At 65.3% G+C, this 15,162-nt stretch overlaps 3 protein-coding genes and 1 long non-coding RNA gene across 8 annotated transcripts; 3 read left to right on the top strand and 1 right to left on the bottom strand.

Moving 5' to 3' along the window:
* Nucleotides 1–1,576: 1,576 nt before the first annotated feature.
* CRYZ (crystallin zeta) lies at nt 1,577–6,467 on the bottom strand. 4 transcript variants are annotated; one of them, XM_051999405.1, is made up of 9 exons: nt 6,375–6,467; nt 4,759–4,875; nt 4,533–4,685; nt 3,947–4,110; nt 3,618–3,669; nt 2,823–2,972; nt 2,285–2,386; nt 2,118–2,213; nt 1,577–1,911 (listed from the first exon to the last, which is right to left on the bottom strand). In XM_051999405.1, exons 2-9 carry the CDS (start codon nt 4,867–4,869, stop codon nt 1,747–1,749), a joined length of 993 nt encoding a protein of 330 aa, XP_051855365.1. In that variant the 5' UTR covers nt 4,870–4,875; nt 6,375–6,467; the 3' UTR covers nt 1,577–1,746. The 4 variants fall into 4 exon arrangements, with proteins under 4 accessions (XP_051855365.1, XP_051855367.1, XP_051855366.1 ...); XM_051999407.1 differs by lacking the exon at nt 6,375–6,467 and adding an exon at nt 6,062–6,246; XM_051999406.1 differs by lacking the exon at nt 6,375–6,467 and adding an exon at nt 5,959–6,032.
* A 195-nt stretch (nt 6,468–6,662) lies between these two features.
* On the top strand, nt 6,663–13,686 carry TYW3 (tRNA-yW synthesizing protein 3 homolog). Its single transcript, XM_051999409.1, has 6 exons — nt 6,663–6,916; nt 8,655–8,735; nt 9,162–9,260; nt 9,377–9,448; nt 9,723–9,856; nt 13,381–13,686. Exons 1-6 carry the CDS (start codon nt 6,743–6,745, stop codon nt 13,595–13,597), a joined length of 777 nt encoding a protein of 258 aa, XP_051855369.1. The 5' UTR covers nt 6,663–6,742; the 3' UTR covers nt 13,598–13,686.
* Nucleotides 7,438–8,391, top strand: LOC127563144 (uncharacterized). 2 transcript variants are annotated; one of them, XR_007953902.1, is made up of 4 exons: nt 7,438–7,835; nt 7,884–7,966; nt 8,193–8,275; nt 8,365–8,391. It is a non-coding gene; the product is annotated as an uncharacterized LOC127563144 (long non-coding RNA). The 2 variants fall into 2 exon arrangements; XR_007953901.1 differs by having other exon boundaries at nt 7,884–8,055.
* Nucleotides 10,456–13,371, top strand: LOC127563140 (uncharacterized). Its single transcript, XM_051999404.1, has one exon. The coding sequence runs from the start codon at nt 11,268–11,270 to the stop codon at nt 12,975–12,977; it is 1,710 nt and encodes a 569-aa protein (XP_051855364.1). The 5' UTR covers nt 10,456–11,267; the 3' UTR covers nt 12,978–13,371.
* Nucleotides 13,687–15,162: the final 1,476 nt, after the last annotated feature.

Raw genomic sequence — 15,162 nt, 5'->3', positions numbered from 1 at the left:
TAGTTTCTTTTCCTCCTGGGATCCCATTCGTGTGGTAATTGGTGAATGTTTCATTTCTGTTTTACCTTCTGTTTTAGAACCTTGCCTTTGGGACGATGTTCCTTGATAATTTCTCGTCCTGTTGCCTCTCGATTCTTTATTGAGTTGTGATTTCCAGGGAGTTCTGCTTTCCTCCTTTCTCCTTGATCTGTTCTCCAGATGTTTTTTCTGATGTTTCATATTCTCTTCTACATGTTTGTTCTTTTGATTTGGTTTGATTCTTTCTTGAGGTCTTTGAATGCCCTCGGCTTCCCTCCCCTCTGCCTGGCGAAGGGCTTCCCTTTAGCACGCCAGGCCCGGGCCGCCTGCCCAGTGCCGGAGGGCCCGTGGCGCTGGGATGAGACCCGGCCGGACACATTTCTGAGCAATCCCTCGGCGGGATAACCCTCATCGGCCGCCTCCGCCCCCAGCCCCTCCACCTGTCAGCAGCCCCGCCCTCTTCCTTTGCCCTGAGGCTGGGGATCCCCCTCCAGCTCGGACCTCCAGCTCGGACCTCCGGCTCTCCTGGCGCAGCTTGGCAGCCTTCCACTGCCACCCTTCCCTGCGAGGAGCACAAACACGCTGGGAGCCAGAGCTAACCATCTCCTTAATGGCGAAGGTCCTCCACGGCAAAGCGGAGATGAGACGGCGGGAAGGTGGCCTGGGTGGCCCCGGGGGAGACGGTGCAAAGGGTCTCGGGGGAGACGACCCAGCAGGCCCGGGGGAGACAGTACAGAGGGTCTGAGGGGGGGAAATGGTGCAGAGGGCGTTGGGGGGAGATGGTGCAGAGGGCCTGGGGGGAGACACGATGCAAGTGTCTGTGGGGGGAGATGGTGCAAGTGTCTGTGGGGGGAGATGACCCAGCGGGCCTGGGGGGAGACGGTGCAGAGGGTCTAGGGGGGAGATGGTGCAAGTGTCTGTGGGGGGAGATGGTGCAAGTGTCTGTGGGGGGAGATGACCCAGCGGGCCTGGGGGGAGATGGTGCAGAGGGTCCAGGGGGAGATGGTGCAGAGGGCCTGGGGGGGGGAGATGGTGCAAGTGTCTGTGGGGGGAGATGGTGCAAGTGTCTGTGGGGGGAGATGGTGCAAGTGTCTGTGGGGGGAGATGACCCAGCGGGCCTGGGGGGAGATGGTGCAGAGGGTCCGGGGGGAGATGGCGCAGAGGGCCTGAGGGGGACACAATGCAAGTGTCTGTGGGGGGAGATGGCCCAGCGGGCCTGGGGGGAGACGGTGCAGAGGGTCTGAGGAGGGAGATGGTGCAGAGGGTGTCGGGGGGAGATGGCCCAGCAGGCCTGGGGGGAAGATGGCACAGAGGACCAGGGGAAACAGCCTGGCAGGCCCAGGGTGACTTCCATGTGTTCAGCTTGTTAAATCCTAGCTCAACGCCCATTACTTTCCTCCTCCCCAATATTCTGGACCCCAAATTCACAACTGAAAACCACCCTTAGCGTGAAGGAAACAGCCCCGGCTTTTCCTCGGGCCCAAAGCACAATCGACCCCCTCACGACAGAGCCGGGACTTCGGGCGTCCCAGGGACACAGGAGCTCACACTCGGGGACTTGAGTTCACAGCTTATATTTTCCTTTCGGCCGATCACGGCCGTGCCACAAACGCGGGGACGCGCTGGTCTGTCCTCCTACGGGGCAGCCTCGCTGGGAGAGAAGCACTGATCTGGCGATCCCGAGGAGCTCCAAGGGGAGGGCGGGAGCGCCCCCGGCGCCGGCCCAGCTCAGCTCGTGACCAGAACCATCTTCCCGGAAGCCCCCCCGCCTTCGATGAGGTCCCGGTGGGCCTCGGCGGCCCGCTCCAGCGAGTACGAGGGCCCGATCACCGGCCGCAGCCAGCCCATCTCCATGCCAGCCAGCAGCGCGGCCAGGGACCGCGTGAAGTCCTCCTGCGCCAACAGAGGGGACCCTGTCTACACGGGGCACGGGCTGCTCCTGCACAGCCCTGGGCGGGGGGCATGTTTGGGGAGGGGTCCCCAGGAGCCCCCGCGGGGCTGCTGCTCCTGCATGGCACATTTGGGGAGGGGTCCTCGGGCTGCTTCCGCAGACTGGCTGCGCCCAGGCCGGGACCCCGTTGGTGGGACGGCGGCCCTACCTTGGAGGACGAATACAGGCTGACTCCGGTGATGCTGGCCTCCTTCGCCATGATGTCCCTGGGGTTGATTTCTATGGAGCCCCGGGAGCCGACGACCTGGGGCACAGAGAGGGGCTGCGTTAGAGGGGGCGGGGAGCGCGGCCGGGGGGGCGGGGCCCGGTACTCACTATCACGCGGCCTCTGTAGGCCAGAAGCTTCAGGTCCCTGGCGAGGTTGATGTGGGAGGCCATCTCGATGATCACGTCCACGCCGTCCTCCCCCAGGTACTCCTACGGCAGAGGCCTCGGGGTCAGGGGCGCCCCGGGTCCGATACCAAGGTCTCTCAGAGGGGCCCACGAAGGGGGGGGGGGTCGCTGCCGGGCCGGCCGAGCCCCGTGCCCACAGGGGGCCCCAGGAAGCCTCACGGAGCCCCCGGCTCCCGGGCCCTCGGGGACCAAGCCAGAAGCCGCCTCCCTTGGGCTGCATCCACCGTGCCTCCTGCTGTGGGCCCTCTGCCCGAGGAGGAGGATGGGGTGACCGCCTGGAGGACCCTCTGAGCAGCCCCTCGCTCTTAAAGTCCCAGGGAGCGGGGGCGCCCGTGAGCGAGCGGGACCACCGGCCTGCCTCAGTTTCCCCAATGTACAAGCCGTGTGCCTCCCAGGGGTGTGACCGGGGCAGCGGGCGCCTGGCACACAGCCAGAACATGTTCATCGCCTGCGCGCCCACCTCGATCTCATCCATGTAACCGGGCTGGCAGTGGTCGAAGACCTTGTGGGCGCCGTTCTCCAGGACGACCTTCCTCCCCGTGTCCGTGCCAGCCGTGCCCAAAACCCTGAGGCCGTAAGCTCTGGCGATCTGGCAGGCCGCCACCCCGACCTCGAGGAAGAGAGCCCCGGGGTCAGCTTTCTGACCCGGCCCCGGCCCCAATGTCGACTTCCTGGCCCCGGTCCCGACGCCCGTTCTCGGACAGCGCTCCCAGGGACCCCGCGCCACCCCTTCCTTCGGCCAGCCTCCCCTCCCCGGGGGCACCGAGCACGCCGGACCACGGACCGAGGGCACAAGCCGTCTAGGCAAGGTGGGGTCTGGTCCAGCAGCACAGAGTCCGGAGGCAAATCCGGCCTCAGATGCTTACCTGAGCAGGTCACCTCCCCCTCGCCTACCTCAGCTTGCCGAGCTGTAAAATGGGAACAACAGACCCTATCCCGGACCACAACCACGAAGTAACCCAGCGTTCGTTACCATCTGGGAACCATCTGGTCCCAACCCCTCGACTTAGAGCTGAGACGGGGGGAGGAGGGTGTGTCTGGGGCCCAGAAGCAGAGCGGGGGGCCCGGCGGGGTCAGGAGAAAGAGGGGCTCTCTGCAGGGGGTGAGCACCCTGCCAAGAAGCCTGCAGAGGGCGCCCGCTCTTCTCTCTAGGGAAAGGGCTGGGGCAGCTTTCTCAGGGGCTGCCCCGCAGAGGCCGGCCTCCCCGAGAGAGGCAAGCACAGGCTTCCTGGCCCCGAGAAGCCGCCGTACTCACTCCTCCGCTGGCGCCGTGAATGAGGACGCTCTCCCCGGGTCGGATGTGGGCGCTGCAACAGAGAACGCCGCCGCTGTGACCCCCAGCCGGCCCCGGCGCAGCCGCCGAGACCCCCTGCCGGGCCCTGGTACAGCCGCCGAGACCCCCTGCCAGGCCCTGGCCAGGGACTGACCCCGGTCCTGGTGTTCAATGAGCAGCCTCGGGGGCCGGAGGCAGGACCCGGACTCAGCTCTCCCCGGCTCAGCGCCCAAGAGGCGCCAGGTCAGGCCGACAGGGCGAGCGGGACGTTCTCGGGGCCGGGGAGGGGGCCCGCCCCCGCGGCGCCTCACCTGTGGACCAGGGCGCGGAAGGCCGTGAAGTAGGGGATCCCGATGGACGCCCCCTGACCGCAGTCCAGGTTCTCCGGCAGCGGGAACACGGTGTCGCCGGATGCCACGGCGTACTCGGCGTAGCCGCCCGTGAGCGTCCGGGTGGTGAAAACTCTGTCTCCTTCCTGGGGGAGGCAAGGGGGAGGGCCCACGGATCTGGGACCGGCCTCCTGGGCAGGGGGGCCAAGGCCATGGGGGGCAGGGGAGGCCATGGGGCAGAGACAGGGGGGAGCATGGGGGGCACGGGGGAGGAGCAGAGAAGGGCCTCCTGGGCAGGGGGGCCGAGGCCATGGGGGGCAGGGGAGGCCATGGGGCAGAGACAGGAGGGGAGCAGGGGGAATTGGGGGGGGGGCATGGGGGAGGAGCAGAGAAGGGCCTCCTGGGCAGGGAGGCCCCAGCTGTGCTGTGTTTATTTCTCAAAGGCCAATGGGACCGGGGCCTTTCAGCCTGGCCCGGGGAACCACAGGGACCGAGGACCTGCCGGGGGCACCGGTCCCTGGGCCCAGATCTCACGGGCGGAGCCAGGGGAGCCCGGGAGCCCGGCTACCTTCAGGTGGTCCACGTGCTTGCCCATGGCTTCCACGATCCCCGCCACGTCGGTGCCGGGCGTGTAGGGCAGAGTCGGGCTCCGGCTGTAGGTCCCCGAGCGGATGTAGGTCTCCACCGGGTTGACCCCGCAGGCGTGGACTTTGATGAGGACCTGGGGGCCGACAGGCGTCAGGCCCGCCGAGGCAGCTCCGGCCCCCGGTGACCCCGCCCGGCCCGGCCCCCACCTGGCCCTCTCCCGGCTCCGGCACGGGGACGTCACTCTGCAGCTTCAGCACTTCGGGGCCGCCGAACTCGAAGACGCGGATGGCCCTCATCACCTTCTGCTCGGCGGCCATGGCGCTCTGCGGGGGGGAGGCGTCACTGCGCCGGGGGCTCCCCGAGACGCCGGGGCTCGGGGCCGACGCAGAGGGGAGGGCGGGGCCCCGGGGAAGCCGCCCCCGCAGGAGGAGGAGAGAACGGCCCGGATGGGGCCGACCAGGCTAGAAGGCCCGGGGGACCGACACCACAGACCCTGCCCAAGAAGCAAGAGCGCCCCCCCAGGGCTCCCTGGGGCAGCACCCGGGGCACCTGCAGCCAGCTTCTCCCTCCCCCTCGGTGACCTTGGCAATGGCGCTCCCCAGGAGGCAAAAGCCCCGGGCTCTCCCCATGCTCTCCCGGCGGCCTCCAGGTCCCGGGAGGGAGAGAAGCGGAAGAAGAGGCCCCGGGGACCGGCCAGAGCCTCCCAGCCAGAGGTCCCTGACCCCGGGCCCCGCCCCAGGGTCCAAGCCAGCCAATCCTGCTCCTTCCCCGCCCCCAGCCCCATGACTGGGTCTCCTCCTCGCCAAGTAGGGGCGGCAGGGACCCCTCCTGACCAGGATCCCCCTGAGGCTTTGTCTCCCCAGGAGCCGCTCTCCTCACTTTACAGGCCAAATGGGCCCCGGAGCTGCTGCCTCCAGGACCCCCCGGGGAGACTCACAGAGAACGGACTGGCCCTTCTTGCCCCGGGGCCAGGGGCGGCACTTGGAGGAGCCCCCCACCTCCCTGGCTGGGCAGTGGCCTGAGACCAAGGCTGCCCCTCCCCCCGCCCCCCACACTGTTTGGACCTTGGGGTCACCTCCCCAGAGAATGGCTCAGCCATTAGAGCAAAGGTCGGGCACTGCCCCTGAGCCCGGTGGCAGGAGCTGCCTCCCGGGCACGGGGGGGGGGGGGGGGGGGGAAGGGGGGGAAGGGCAAAGCCTCTGACCCCCGCGCGGGTCACAGGCCCAGAGCTGCCTTTCTAAGCCTTCAGAGACCCCCAAACAAGCTCTTCTCGGGAGTCTGCCGAGGGCCACCAGGCAGCTCTGCCAGTCCCGCCTCTCCTCGTCACCACCGCAACTGCTGGCGCTACCCACGCAGTCCCCTCACTTCCCCCCATCCCCTCATCAAGCGCCGAGACTGAGACCTGCCTGCCAAGAGATCTGTGTCTCATTCTCGGCACCCGAGACCCCCAGGGACCAGCACAAGCGACACCAGCCTCGGAACCGCACTCTGGGTTGGACGCCTGTCTACCTGGGAGCACGTTGCCTGGCACACAGCAGGTGGCTAATAAATGCCGATACGTCGGGAGTCAGCTTTTAATCACCGATCCCTGCCTCAGATGGCGCCAGGAAGTCGGGAGGAAGGAGGGGCGGAAGGCTGGCGGGCCCGGGCCCTGCCCGCCAGGGGCTTCCAGTCTAAGTCATCCCTTCCCCCCCTCACACACACCCGCCCCTGGGGTCAAGCCCAAGCTTGCCACCCCACGGCAGGCGGGCCGGCCTCGTTTCCCAGGCTGAACGCGGCGCGAAAGATGCCGAAGGCCCGGAGAAGGCCGGAGGCCGCTCACCCGCCCTCCGTCCGCTCCCGCGGAGACCAAGAGAAGGGACTGCGCGGGGAGAAAGGGACGCCAAGTCCGAGAGCCGAGACGAAGACGCAGCCAGGCTCAGAGGGAGGGCGGAGCCGGCAGCCGCCCCTGCCCCGCCCCTCGGCGTTCTGAGGCCCCGCCTCTCCTTTTCTCTCGGGACTCCGTGGCCGCGACCGCCAGCCCCACCTCTAGCGCTCCGAGGCCCCGCCCACAATCAAGGCTGTTTGTCCCAGGGCGGCCGCCGTCGGGACCAAGATGGCGGCGCCCAGTGGGGCGGTGCGGGGGTCAGCGTCGGCGTCGGCGTCGCGACGTTAGCGCAGGGCCCCCCTCCCATCCCGGGCCGCGTCCTCATGGAGCGCTCTGGCGAATTCCAAAAGTGGAAGACGCAGAGCCTGAACAAGGCGGATCTGAGCCGGAAGGGCAGCGTGGACGAGGACGTGGTAGAGCTCGTGCAGCTTCTGAACGGCCGGGAGCAGTTCTTCACTACGAGCTCCTGCGCGGGCCGCATCCTGCTGCTGGACGGGGTGAGTGCGCGCGCCCGGGCCCAGTCTCGCGGCGGGCCTCTGTTGCCATGGCAACGGGCTGGGGCGGGCGCACTCCTCCCGCTCCTTTCAGCCGCTAGCGGGTGGAAACATCCCATTCCGCTCCTATTCTTACAGTGTCACTATAGCAACAGCAGGACTGAGCTCGCTGAGCTGTTGCCCTGGAAACCGCGTCCTCGCGCCTTTGCCCTGGCCCCGCCCCCAACAAAGACTTGGTTCCACACCCCCCTAACCCCACCCCCCGCTTTGCAATACTAAATGATTTTCATGAACATAGCCCTTTTTAGAGAGGCAGCGCAAGCTAGAGAAGACCCCCCCAGCCCGCTCAGCAGGGGGCATCCGGCAGCTCTCCCGCAGTGATTAGACTCCTGCTGTGTGCCGGCCCAGATGCCAAAAGAAGCCCAAGGCGGGCCCTGCCCTCCAGGAGCGCCCAGTGGGGAGGTGGGGGGAGGAGGCACTCAGATCCGGATCCTGCGCAGTCACATGAAGGGACCGGGAAGACAAGTTCCCATCAGGCTCAGCACCAGGCCTCAGTTCCCCTCCTTGTCAGAGGACGCCTCGACACACACGGGGCCCCTTCCTCCGTGGCTTCGGTTAGTGTGTGCAAAGTGGGCAAGAGGCCCCGGGGGGAGGCGGCGCCCGATGCTCTGAGCCGATGTCCTCCCGGTGCCGAGACAGGTCTCCGGGAGCGCTGACCCCGACCTCTTCCTGGCAAAAGCAAGAAGGAGCTGGGCCCTGTGTGGCAGCCCACCCTGCAGCTGGGGGGGGGGGGCAGCTTCTGGAGCCTGCTTGTGCCGGTCATCTGTGTGCAGGTGCGCATGGGAGCCTGCGCGTGCGCGCTGTGAACATGTCCGCATGTGAGTAAGCGTGCACGTGCACATGCATCTGTGTGCATGTGAGTGTGCCCATGGGAGCATAAGCGTGCACGTACACATGCATCTGTGTGCAGGTGCGCATGGGAGCCTGCGCGTGCGCGCTGTGAACATGTCCGCATGTGAGTAAGCGTGCACGTGCACATGCATCTGTGTGCAGGTGCGCATGGGAGCCTGCGCCTGCGCGCTGGGAACATGTCCGCATGTGAGTAAGCGTGCACGTGCACATGCATCTGTGTGCATGTGAGTGTGCGCATGGGAGCATAAGCGTGCACGTGCACATGCATCTGTGTGCATGTGAGTGTGCGCATGGGAGCCTGCGCGTGCGCGCTGTGAACATGCCCGCATGTGAGTAAGCGTGCACGTGCACATGCATCTGTGTGCAGGTGCGCATGGGAGCCTGCGCGTGCGCGCTGTGAACATGTCCGCATGTGAGTAAGCGTGCACGTGCACATGCATCTGTGTGCATGTGAGTGTGTGCATGGGAGCCTGCGCGTGCGCGCTGTGAACATGTCCGCATGTGAGTAAGCGTGCACGTGCACATGCATCTGTGTGCAGGTGCGCATGGGAGCCTGCGCGTGCGCGTTCGCTGTGAACATGTCCGCATGTGTGTAAGCGTGCACATGCACATGCATCTGTGTGCATGTGAGTGTGCCCTTGGGAGCATGCGCATACACACTGTGAACGAGCCCAGCCCAGAGCAGTCGGCGGGAGGCGGGACCGCGGTTCCTTCCTCGGCCTTGGGCGGCCCCAAGTGCTGGGAGTCTCCTCAGCAGGCCCTCGGGCTCCGCTTGGTGCTGGGGGGCTGAGCTCCGTTCCCTCGGACACGGGCTGTCTTCTTCCTCTAGAACATCGATGGCAGCGAGATCCAGAAGCAGAACTGCTCCTGGCTGTTGGTGACCCACCGGCTCTGCGCCAAGGACGAGGTGGTGAGGGCCGCGGCCGGGCCCGGGGGGCGGGGAGACCGGCGCCCCGCCCCCGCCCCGTCCGGCTTCACGTGGCCTTCCTGCGGAATGACTCCGAGGGGGGGAGGGGGGGAGGGACCCCGAGGAATGGGAAGGAGGGTCCTGGGGAATGAGAGACACAGAGACAGAGAGAGAGACAGAGAGACAGAGACAGAGAGAGAGACAGAGAGAGAGAGAGACAGAGAGAGAGAGAGAGACAGAGAGACAGAGACAGACAGAGAGAGAGACAGAGAGAGGGAGAAACTGACAGGTGAGGAAAGGAGACGGGAGCTGGGGGAGGTGTGAAAGGTCACGGTCAGAGGACACGATGAGGGTCATTGCCCCCAGGCCCTGCTCAGGCTGGCGGGCGAGGCCGGCCCCTGAGCGCCCCTGGCGGCCTCTGCTCCCCAGCTCTCGGCTCTGAAGACGGCCCGCGGGGACGCCGTGCTGAAGTTCGAGCCCTTCGTCCTGCACGTCCAGTGCCGGCAGCTGCAGGACGCCCAAGTGCTGGTGAGGGGGGCGGGGGCGGGGGGCGCGCTGGGGCCCCTCTGTGGCCGCGGGCCCTCGTCCCTTGGGGGGCCCGGAGGCGGGGCCCGGGCCGACGCCGCTGTTCGTGTTTCCCGCAGCATTCGGCGGCCGTGGACTCCGGCTTCAGGAACTCGGGCATCACGGTGGGGAAGCGGGGCAAGACCATGCTGGTACGGAGCCCCGGGGTCCCAGGGAGAATCGGCCCGGGATCCTCGGGGGCCAGAAAGGGTCCGAGGGAGAAGCGCCGGCCTGGGCCGTGCAGCCCCACCCCCGATCCCCCGTCCCCATCCCCCCGCCCCTGATCCTCCCCATCCCCCCGCCCCCATCCCCCCATCCCCCCGCCCCTGCCACCGCCCCCAGCTTGGTTCTTCCTCCTGTGGGGGAGCCGGGCGAGCTCCTCAGGGCCTGAGCCCGTCGCGGACCCCTGTCCCTTCTCGTCCCCAGGCTGTCCGCAGCACCCACGGCCTGGAAGTCCCGCTGAGCCACCGGGGCCGACTCATGGTGACCGAGGAGTACGTGGACTTCCTGGTGAAGATAGCCAACCAGAAGATGGAGGAGAACAAGAGAAGGATCGAAAGGTATTGGGATGGCCCCCGCACGTGCCCCCCGAGGCTCCTGGGCCAGCTCTGGCGGGGGTCTCTGACAGACGGGGGTCTCTGACAGACGGCGGGGTCTCTGACAGACAGCGGGGTCTCTGACAGACAGTGGGGTCTCTGACAGACGGTGGGGTCTCTGACAGATGGGGGTCCCTGGCAGACGGCGGGGTCTCTAACAGACGGCGGGGTCTCTGACAGACGGCGGGGTCTCTGACAGACGGCGGGGTCTCTGACAGACAGCGGGGTCTCTGACAGACAGTGGGGTCTCTGACAGACGGGGGTCTCTGACAGACGGGGGTCTCTGACAGATGGGGGTCCCTGGCAGACGGCGGGGTCTCTAACAGACAGTGGGGTCTCTGACAGACGGGGGTCTCTGACAGACAGTGGGGTCTCTGACAGACGGTGGGGTCTCTGACAGACAGCGGGGTCTCTGACAGACAGTGGGGTCTCTGACAGACGGGGGTCTCTGACAGATGGGGGTCCCTGGCAGACGGCGGGGTCTCTAACAGACAGTGGGGTCTCTGACAGACGGGGGTCTCTGACAGACAGTGGGGTCTCTGACAGACGGTGGGGGTCTCTGACAGACAGGGGGGTCTCTGACAGACGGGGGTCTCTGACAGACAGTGGGGTCCCTGGCAGACGGCGGGGTCTCTAACAGACAGTGGGGTCTCTGACAGACGGTGGGGGTCTCTGGCAGGCAGCAGGGTCCAACGTCTTGCCCGCAGCCCCCCACCCTCAGCAGCCTCCATGACCTCAAAGCCATGGGGCGCCTCTCCTGGGTGCCTCCCTTGGGCTCAGTGACAGACAGACCTCCCAGCGGGGAGCAGGGAGCCTGAGGTCTTGTCCAGGGTCAAGGGTCAGGCTGGGACCCCCCTTTGTTTTGGACCAGACTCATAGGAGAAGGACTGAGAGGTGGGACCTTCCTTTCCCCCCCCCCCATGGGAGGGTCAGCAGCCCCGGCAGCCCCTCCCTTCCCCCTGCTGGCCGGGTCAGATGGTCCTGAGCCCAGGAGTCCTCCCAGCACCCAGGACTCTGCCTGGGGAATTCTCCTGGAAGTTTTGGGGACGCTCCGGAGGCCTCTGCCTGAACTCTGACCCCAGGAACAGAGACAGGGGAAGGGCCGTTGAGGAGGTTACATGGGGGTCGTCAGGGTTCTCGGGCTTCCCCTCCATCCTTCCTGAGGCAGAGAAAAAGCAGCTCCTCAGGGAGGCTGTAACTGGGCCTTCGGACGAGACTCAGGCGTCCAGAGGCGCACAGAAAGCCCAGATAACGAGGGCAGAAGCCTGACGAGGAAAGCTGAGGACCGGAGGTCTCGGAGCTCCAGAAACAAGACTTGCAGGAGACGGGGAGTCAGGCTTGTGGAAGAAACCGCGCAAAGGGGCTGGTTTCCAGGATGGCGTCGTGGCTCTTCTCAGCCTGGGATAGCTCGGGCGTGAGGCGGGGGCAGCACCGAGGGCTTGGGCTCCTCTCCCTTGGCATCCTGCCTTTGGGGGATCGGTCAGTGGGACAGATGAAAAGCAGCCGGCTCCCCCAGGGCCTCCCCAGGGTCTTCCCGTGGGCGTGGAATTCTGGGGGCATCACGCGGCGACCCCTCAGGCCTGCTGGGGAGAACATCAGGGAACAAATGCCTCCCAGACCCAGGGAGAAGCTCTCACCCACTTCCCCATGGACCCAGGCTCCTGGAGGCCTCACCCCTTACAGAGGGAGGCCTTGCTCAGAGAAGAGGCCATGCTCAAGGGGCAGAACAGAGCTGAACTCCCAGAAAAGGGCACCCAGGAAGAGAAGCCCCCGAGAAAAAGGCGCCCAGGAACAGAAGCCCCCGAGAAAAAGACTCCCAGGAAGAGAAGACCCCGAGAAAGAGGCACCCAGGAAGAGAAGCCCCCGAGAAAAAGGCTCCCAGGAACAGAAGCCCCCGAGAAAAAGGCGCCCAGGAAGAGAAGCCCCCGAGAAAGAGGCGCCCAGGAAGAGAAGCCCCCAAGAAAAAGGCGCCCAGGAACAGAAGCCCCCGAGAAAAAGGCTCCCAGGAACAGAAGCCCCCGAGAAAGAGGCTCCCAGGAACAGAAGCCCCCGAGAAAGAGGCGCCCAGGAAGAGAAGCCCCCGAGAAAGAGGCGCTCAGGAAGAGAAGCCCCCGAGAAAAAGGCTCTCAGGAACAGAAGCCCCCGAGAAAAAGGCTCTCAGGAACAGAAGCCCCCGAGAAAAAGGCGCCCAGGAACAGAAGCCCCCGAGAAAAAGGCTCCCAGGAACAGAAGCCCCCGAGAAAGAGGCTCCCAGGAACAGAAGCCCCCGAGAAAAAGGCGCCCAGGAAGAGAAGCCCCCGAGAAAAAGGCTCTCAGGAACAGAAGCCCCCGAGAAAAAGGCGCCCAGGAACAGAAGCCCCCGAGAAAAAGGCTCCCAGGAACAGAAGCCCCCGAGAAAGAGGCTCCCAGGAACAGAAGCCCCCGAGAAAAAGGCGCCCAGGAAGAGAAGCCTCCGAGAAAGAGGCGCTCAGGAAGAGAAGCCCCCGAGAAAAAGGCGCCCAGGAAGAGAAGCCCCCGAGAAAAAGGCGCCCAGGAACAGAAGCCCCCGAGAAAAAGGCTCCCAGGAAGAGAAGCCCCCGAGAAAGAGGCTCCCAGGAAGAGAAGCCCCCGAGAAAGAGGCGCCCAGGAAGAGAAGCCCCCGAGAAAAAGGCTCCCAGGAAGAGAAGCCCCCGAGAAAGAGGCGCCCAGGAAGAGAAGCCCCCGAGAAAAAGGCTCCCAGGAAGAGAAGCCCCCGAGAAAAAGGCTCCCAGGAAGAGAAGCCCCCGAGAAAGAGGCGCCCAGGGCTTCTAGGGCCTGTCCAGGCCCTAAGCGGCTGCACGTGGGGCGCGATGCTCAGACCCCGTTACCCTCCCCACAAGAGGCAGGGCTGTTCTCGAAGCCAACGATTTTCCTTTGCCTCCAAAAGAGGCTCAAATTGAGGGTGATCTTTGGGTGGAGACAAGGGCTCCCTCCCACAGGGGCCAGGGGGCCGGGGCTCCTGGTTTTGTCGTTGTTGCCGACGGCCTCAGTCCGGCCTCGCCCTGGGCCCTCCTCAGGCTCCCCTTGGCTTGGGAAGCGGGACGGGACCTTCAGGATCTGCCCTTAAGGGCCCGACATGGTCCGGGGACCACGCTCAGGGGGGACCCTCTTTCACAGCCCCGCCCACCCACCATCTGGGGCCCCGTGGGCTGCTCCGGGTCAAGAAGAGAAGACGGTCCTTCCCCTCGGGAGGCTCGCTTTACCTCTGGCCAAAGGCCTCGCTGCTCCGGCCGGACCAGCCCGAGGCCTTTTCTCGACCCACTGCAAAGACTTTAACATTGTCTCCTTTGGGTTCCACTTTCTAGGTGTAAATAGTGACGGGAAGCCACCGCGTTTGTGTCTGACCTCCCTAAGAAGTGTCACCTGGCCAGGGCTTGCCCGACCCGGGGACAGAGCCCGACCTTTGCCCCTCGGGGTCCCGTCCGCGGCCTGAGGACCGGCACAGAAAGCTGACGTTTCTCTCTTTACAGGTTTTACAGCTGCCTCCAGCTGGCTCTGACGAGGGAAGAGGCCGCGGCTCCACGCCTCGAGGCAAAAAAGGGGACGCTTCCCGTGTACACCCACAGGAGAAAGAGGAAAACGGAGAAAACGCAAGGCCGCCCGGGCTCTCCGGAGAAGCGGGAGGACTTGGAAAGCGACAGCGATTGCGCGGACATCAGTCTCGGTTTTTTCCCCGAAAATTATTAGTATCTGACTCTAAAATGCCTTTGCCAGAGACGTTCTGGGGCCCGTGTGTTGTTGCTCTTTATAAGAGTGATCTCCTTTGCTGGCTCTGAAACCCGTCCTCCAAAGCCGCCTTTCCTGGCCGCCCGTTTTGGCTGAATCTCTTTTATAGAATGGGCGGTTTGTAGCCAGCGTCGCGTAACGTCGACGTGAGAGCATCTCGAAGGGAGCCCTCCAGATCCTCGGCAGCGTTTGTTCCCCGGACGCGAGGGCCCCCCGCTGTCCCAGCCGCTTCCCCTGAAGCCCGTCCGCCATCACGAAAATGGTGCGACGTGGACCGGCGATGGCGGCCGCTAGAGAGGGGCGCGGTGGGGGGCCAGCATCCTGACCTTAGGCGCGGTGCGCCGACGCCGTGTTCTGTAGACTCCTGTTGAGCTCGTCGGCCATTAAAGCACCAGCTTTTTTTCAGCTCCCCCCGTCGAGTTTTCCTTTCGCCATCTTGTACCGGTCAGTTCAGTTTGGGGAACCTCAGTGTAGGGTTTTGTTTTATATTTATCCCCATTTACTTAATTTGTGTCTAGTCGACTGCCTTCTGTCGGAACGCTCCCAGGAGCACCGTCCCCTTTCATGTTGGCCGTGAGCCGATCGTTAGTCCCGGTCCCCCGACCGGCTCCGGTTCCTGCCCGCATTGCCACGAGCTGTTGGGAGAGAGGGAGGGAGGTGGAGGCTTCACCCAGGTCCGTTAAACTGAAGCCCGGCGTCGCCCCCAAGTCTCTCCAGAAGGCAGCCCCCATAACCCGGCAGTCTCTAGGACACCGTGCTCGTGCTCCCTGTGCTCTCCTCCTCCCTTGGCTGCGTGCTCCCAGACTGTCCTCCGAGCAGCAAAGTCAGGGCCTTCTGGGACCCGCTCAAGCCCACTGGCCCCCAATTTGACCCTCCTCCCTCCCTCTTAGTTTTTTAAAAGTGGCATTTTTCCCTTCTCTAGTCCTGAAGCATGTGAGAAGGTGGGAAGAAGGGGAAGGAGAAACGGGGGCAGACAGATCTGGGATATCCTGGGAAAACGGCTGACACTGAAAAATGGTGAATTAGAGCTGGGGCTAGCCCCCCTGCCACAGAGCCCCTCCAGTGCGGAAGGCCTGGGACCGAACAGAAAGCGGTTTCCCCGAGAACCTCTGCAGGGGCAAAGGCTGACGTACGAGAGCCCTGCCGCGACACCGGCATCCGGAGAGACTGCCCGCGGGCCTGCCGCCGGGACCCCCGCCCAGGGTCGGCTCCGGGGCCGCCCCGGTTAGAGCTCCGGGACCCTCGGGACCAGGGCTGAAAGTCCGGTGACTCGCGCGCACACATCCCCGCGTCCGCGTCCTGTGCGGGTGGGCACATGTGTGTGTGAGTGATACATGTACGTTAGCACATACTAGATGGGCTTATATTAGCGTGTGTGGGCACGCACAGTCCTGCAGGCTGCGCCTCCTCCCCCTTGCTTCCTGTGACTTTGCCCCTTGGGGTCCCCTCCCTCTCCAGCAGCTCATTCTTCCCCCACCGCGGCTCGTCCCCCCTGATGTCAGACTCCCCACGGGGCAGCGCCTCCT

Source organism: Antechinus flavipes, chromosome 4, assembly GCF_016432865.1.
Source record: "Antechinus flavipes isolate AdamAnt ecotype Samford, QLD, Australia chromosome 4, AdamAnt_v2, whole genome shotgun sequence".
In the NCBI taxonomy this organism is placed as follows: Eukaryota; Metazoa; Chordata; class Mammalia; order Dasyuromorphia; family Dasyuridae; genus Antechinus; species Antechinus flavipes.
Note: the sequence above shows the minus strand (reverse complement) of the source record. Positions and strands in the feature narration are given on the sequence as shown.